This window comes from Vulpes lagopus, chromosome 2, assembly GCF_018345385.1.
Source record: "Vulpes lagopus strain Blue_001 chromosome 2, ASM1834538v1, whole genome shotgun sequence".
Lineage (NCBI taxonomy): Eukaryota > Metazoa > Chordata > Mammalia > Carnivora > Canidae > Vulpes > Vulpes lagopus.
The window spans coordinates 122,200,160-122,206,159 of NC_054825.1; the positions used below are offsets into that span (position 1 = coordinate 122,200,160).

Sequence of the window (6,000 nt, forward strand, 5' to 3'; positions counted from 1 at the left end):
GTGCCTCAGGCGTGGAAGTTTTTTTCTGCTTGTGCTGAGGAATGGATGTTGTTACTCCTTAGAATCTTCTAGGGTCGTATTTTTCTTTTCAGTAATTCCCTTCAGAGCTGGCTGAAGTACTCATCACATGGAGAGCTAGCACGGGCAGCAGGAGCATGGGAAGGGGTTCCAGTCCACGTGGTGGGCTGACAACGCGGCTGTCTTGCCTCTTCCCGAGACCATGACAAGGATAATAGAGAAACTCACAAGACAATGAAGCCTTCACAGCAAAGAGAGCAAGAGCGATGCACCAACAAAAACCCCTAGGGGTGGGAAGTAGAATCGTGTGGATAAGTGAAGTGGAACACGGGCTCTTGCATGGATGGAATGGCAGGCGGGGGCCACAGGGAAGACATTTTTTTCTTTTCTTGTAGCAAATCAGGAAATCTGGGCATGTTTAATCATTTGGATTTTGCGTGATTCTTTAAAAAAATAATTGTGTGGTGAAATTGTTTCTGAATAAATAAGTCAGCTGGCATAATCTTATTTTGCCTACACCTGTGCTTTTATCAGATATGAAGAAAAGGACAAAATATTCATCTCATACAGGAGTAAGGAAAAATGTAAAAATATTTTAAAGATATTGCATTCCAGATATATGTGTAGATACTCTGATACTGAAGCCGTGATAAAAAATTAGGCTTTGTATTTTCTAATTGTGTCTTCACCTCTTTTCTCAAAACCACATCAATTTACATGCAATGAAGTCTGAATTCACAGAAGTACATAGGAAGGGAGATTTTATTTCTGATTAGATTCTTATCACAGTTTGAGACCGCTGGTGAAATTGAGAATGAGAAGCTCGTTAGCCCTCAATTTTCTTAGCTGAAATAGAACATTCTCCCCCCAGACTTACATTTCCAGTGTCCAAACATCAGTCTGAGCCCTAGGCCTTCCCTGTCTCTGAAGCCTAAAATTGTGGAAACCACTTGTTTAGCTTTTATCTTCGTCTGCTGTGGTTACTGCAAGTTGCCAAGAATAGTTTATTTCATGAATTGAATGCGGATATACCTCCACAGTTTTATCTCTGTATGACCTCATACAACTGCAATCACTTGTCGTTACATTTTTTGGAGTAGAAGCTCCCTTGTGTGATGATTCTTGTTGCAGGTGATTTCAGTTTGTGCTGAACTGTGAATCTGAAGATGCGTGTGATTGTCTCAACTTGGGTTGCCTGGGGTGATTCTCTTTGCCCTCTCTGATCTCTTTTTTCCAACAGAAATGTTTGTTCTCTCTGTGCAGAAGATTTTTGTGTGAATCACATGAGGTGAAGCAGATGAAAACACTTTTGGATACTCAAGCATGATACAGATATAGAGTGATGGGGTAGTTCTGATTCAGATAAGAAAGAAAAACAAATGTGCACCAGAGGGCGGGATTTTGCTTCAATTGAATGACTGCCTTGGTTTCTAGCTAACTAAAGAAATAACTCAAACATCTTTCTTTTCTGTGTTTCCCAACCAACCAGGACCGGGACCAGTATTCACATCTATTAAGTGATCACTTTCTCCCATATCAAGGTCATAATTCCTTCCGTGAGAAGTATTTCAGTGGCGTTACTAAAAGAATTGCCAAGGAAGAGAAATCTAGCCAAGAGTGAAAATTAAGATTTTGACAGTGGAAAAAGGGTGGATTTAATGGAAAAGACATCTGGATGTGAACTTCCATGTATGATACAGAAAACATAGTTTTAAATAACTTTATATAGTGAAATAAAAGCTACAAAGTAAATTGAATAATTCTTTTACATTTAGCTTTGTTTATAGATGGTTTTGTTGTATGTGGTCTTTGAGACTTATTTAATTTATATTTGCACTTCCAAGTATTATGGAAATTGAAAACAGTTATATTTTTTGTAATTAATTTGCAAGGGGAACTGATATTGTTGACTTTTTAAAACAGATAACCTGCCGAATATGTTTTAAGCAACTAACTAACCTTGGTTAAGAATTTACTCATTCGGTAGGTTCGTTTAATTTGGTTTCTGATTGTAACAGATGTACAGTACCACTAATAAAGCTTACTGAAGATTCCTAAAACTGTGTTGTATTCAGTGCTTTTCAGGGGGAGGTGATGAAGGAAATGAATTTTCATTTTTAAGTTCCAGACTAGTATGTAATGACGGTGATAATTGTGAGGAGGAGAAAGGCTAGGACCTGGCAACCTGAAAAGCTCCCCAACTCCTTGAGGCCTGTCCACATCTGAAGCCTGTCTGTACCTTGGACTTGCTCCTGCATTCCTAGACCTTGACTGTTGGTCCAGTTAACTACCCACAAGTTTTGGTTTAGAAAGTAACCGATATTAAAAGCAGTAACAACAACACAAGTCCTTGATGGTTCCCTAATGGTATTAAGCCTAATCAGAGCTCTTTGAAATAGAAGCTGTATTTTTCTTGAAGGAGAAACTTTGCTGAGTCTACACTGTGTCCGTCATGAAAATATCTTGTTTGAAAACCACTCTACCCATTAATTCAGGATGCTAAAAGCTTTCCTGCTCTCGGTGGTCAAATGTACCTCAGCAGGGCGGCCGTAAATGGATCCTCTCCCTCTAACCATAGCCTATTTTTATTTATGCTCTTATTATTGTTTTAGTGTTACTGCTGGCTTTTATGCACTCCCAGTTTGGGTCTGCATGGCTTAGGACCTCCAAAAGACCAGTGCTGCCCAAGCAAGGAGAGAGAGAGCCATCTGTGTAGTTCTCTCTCCTTTTCTGATCCTGCAAGCCTGGATTTCAGCAGCAGATCTCAGACATTTCACTGATTGTTTTGTTTGGGTTTCTGGATGTGATTTGTGGTACACTGGGGAAAATCTAAAAGTATTCAAGGATAATTTATTTTCAGTATTTCTGTTGTAAACCATCTTATTTAAAATTTTTTTGAGGTTATATGGAGGGTGAGTTTGCAACTTTGTAGCTGACTAAATTTGGAATATGAGATTTTCAGCCTTGCTCTGTTTTTGTTTTGGGTTTTTTTTTTACTTATCACAAAAAATTAGTCCACATAGTTCTGGAAAAGTTGCAACGTTAATTTGAGTCACTTTGTCCTTAAAAATCATCCAACATTTAAAAAAAATTTTTTAATTTTCAAATTATTTCTTACTACTACCAACTGAGGTCTTCTGATCTTTGATTCTTTATCCTCTTTATCATCAAGTTCAGTCTCCTGTTCTTTAAATGTCACTAGGTAGGCTCAGAGTATAAATGTGTGCAGTTATTTTAAAGTTGGTACGCAGAAGTGAAAAAGAATCCTGATCACTTTCAACCAGTTTTGACTTTATTTTATTTTTTTTTTCAGTTTTGATTTTAGAGCAGAGGTCTCAACTCTTATTCTGTAAAAAGAGGCTTTATTTTCTGGCATCAGGATCTTATTACTTTTGGCAGAAGTTAGAGCAGATCATTTCCAGGAGTGTTGTGGTCGTGTGTGTGTTTCTCATGCACCTTTCAGCAGGAATATTACCTGGCAAACTGCCTGCATTTTGGATAGTACCGTAGTATGAATTTATAGTATTATCTGTGTGTGAACCCTAGGTGGTCCGTTAGCTGGCCTATTTCATGTTTATAATATGACAAAATCTATCATTTTGTTTTTGGCATATATTAAATATCCATATAATCCAGATGGGTACCTTGGTGGTATTTCATCAGACGTAACCTCTTTCCTACCCGTTCTGGTAGGGATTTGTTTTTGCTGTAATATCTGGGAGGAAATAGTGGAGTAGATGGTCTTTGGTGTGTTTAGCCAGAGTGGCCAGCAAGCAGATTAAAACCAAAAAAAAAAAAAAAAAAAAATTAAAATCTGCTACAAGTTTCTCAGCCACTTCCTGCCCATGGTGACCTAGGTTTTGGCCAGTTTGCCACTAACTTCCTTATGACTAATTCTTTAAATACAAAGATTAAGCAATAAAACATTTTAGACTCTTTAAATTCTGGGAGGTAAGTTGGTGTTACCACTATTTCCTTATGAAGAAAACTCAAAAATCGGAGATTCCCTTCATATTTAAGAAAAACGATTACAACTAAACCTTATTTCAAGTTTGGTAGGAGAAGTCGAGTATGAGTTAACATACCAGATGCATTGTAGTGAATGTGTTTATATTATTGGATGAAAAATATGCTTTAAAAGTTTGAGATTTAGAAACAGCTTTTGAGGTAATATGTTTTATACTCTTATTATAATTAAATTAAAGAAGCAGGGGTTTGACTTTTTTTAACATCAGGAAATTAGATATTAAGGTTGTATTATCTAGATGCCAATATAAGCAAATCTGGCTCTTGAATCAAAGGCCTCAGTTGTTTTGAGTTAGAAAAACTGCTGACATCCTATGCTGGAAGTATTATCAGGTATTGCTAATCCAAAAAAATATGGAATTAAATATAATGTTTATGTGTTGGAAATTGAATGTGACTTTTTTTTTGGAAATGATATTTCTACACCATTTTAGTCTCCCTAGAAAAGCACAATGGAAGTAAGCTGCTGTTCATGGTTGTACTAGAAAAAAAAAAAAATCTTTGTAGATAAAGCAGGGCATAAATAAATAAATTCATTAATGGAGAAGAGGGGTGGAAATGAAGGTGGGTGTTGCTGAGAAAATTGATGACTTCATTGTTGATTTTCCTGTTTGACCAAAAGGGAATAAATTATACCAGAATTAAGGACCTTGGCTCTTTTTACAAGAGCATGGTTTTGCTTCATTATAAAGTTATTTAGAAAACTAAACACTTGTAAGAATCTTTTTTTTTCTTAGAAGGATTGTATTCATAGAATAAGTGAAGTCTACTTTCATTTCCAACTCACCCACTCCCATTTTTCTCAGATATTTATCAAGTAATGTGGTTTGCAATCCAAACAAAAAAAAGTGCCTTAATCCAGAACATACACATGGACACAATAACACTAGGCTGATGATGTTTGTACTTTACTAAAACATTGAGATCTTCTCTAAAACAGTGGTTTGAGAACATAAGGTCTAGAGTGTAAAGAATTGTAATGGAATGATAAACATATCTGCGATTCTATCTAGCCGTAGAATCATAGAGACAGCACATTCCTGTCTATCCTTTGGGGTGAAAAAGCTTACTAGGGAACCTGACCCTATTCCCTTAACAGAGGTCTGCCTCAGGATGTTCATATGTTTCACAGTGTGGGATAAGCAAATTGACGTTTAGACATAACTGAGACCAACCTGGAATTTGGCTCTTATCCCTTCCTTCATAAGCCATTGAAGACAGGCTCTTAGGGGAATGGAGGCTGAATTATCATGGCAGTTTCTTAAGAAGTCTGGGTCATGGAACAAAATGGAGCTTAATAGATGAATGTTAAGATAAGCCAGCCTCACTGTCTGTAACTGCTAGCCTTGTTTCCCGGGATTTTAGGAGGGACTCAGTATATCTTTGTCCTAGAATTTTGAACGTTCTTGCAGAGATAATACTGCAGTGATGCCAAACTGAATTGCCTAAAAAGGAATCTGCTTTGACCTCTACGCCTTTAAAAATCTCTCCTTTAATCAAGCCTTCCTGACTCTCTCCTGAGGGCTTATTGGAAGAACTCTATTTTGTCTAACATCCAGCAATGAAGATTAGCCGGGTTTATGCCTGAAATTAGTCAAATTAAAAAAAAAAAAAAAAGCTGTGGAGAAAATTAGAATTGAAAACTGTAAATGGTACTTGAATTGGGTTTTGATGGACTGTACAAATATTTTATCTAATGTAAGTTTGTGAAGTGGATCAAGATGGTCAAAACCAGTATTGGTAAAGCTTTAGAAATCTGTGAAAGCTCTTTAAATATGCATTTGTTTATGAATCACAGACTGCAATACCTCGCACGAGTCTGAGTGCAGCCAGCACAAACATCAAAACTTTTTTTTTTTTTTGCATTATTTTCCTACAACGTAAGCCTCTGAGGAAACAGTTCTCCATAGACACCTTGCATTTCTGTGTATCTAAGGAGATACTGACCCCCTGCAC

General features: G+C 36.9%; 1 protein-coding gene across 4 annotated transcripts in view; it reads left to right on the forward strand.

The window, feature by feature from the left end:
- The window catches only part of TRMT11 (tRNA methyltransferase 11 homolog), a 62,918-nt gene extending 60,840 nt beyond the window's left edge, over window positions 1-2,078 (forward strand). For 3 of the 4 annotated variants that reach the window (XM_041744816.1, XM_041744817.1, XM_041744820.1), the window contains one exon: window positions 1,508-2,078. In XM_041744816.1, the coding sequence (XP_041600750.1) occupies window positions 1,508-1,639 (132 nt within the window). In that variant the 3' untranslated portion in view covers window positions 1,640-2,078. The other variant, XM_041744819.1, reaches the window with a different exon arrangement.
- Window positions 2,079-6,000: the final 3,922 nt, after the last annotated feature.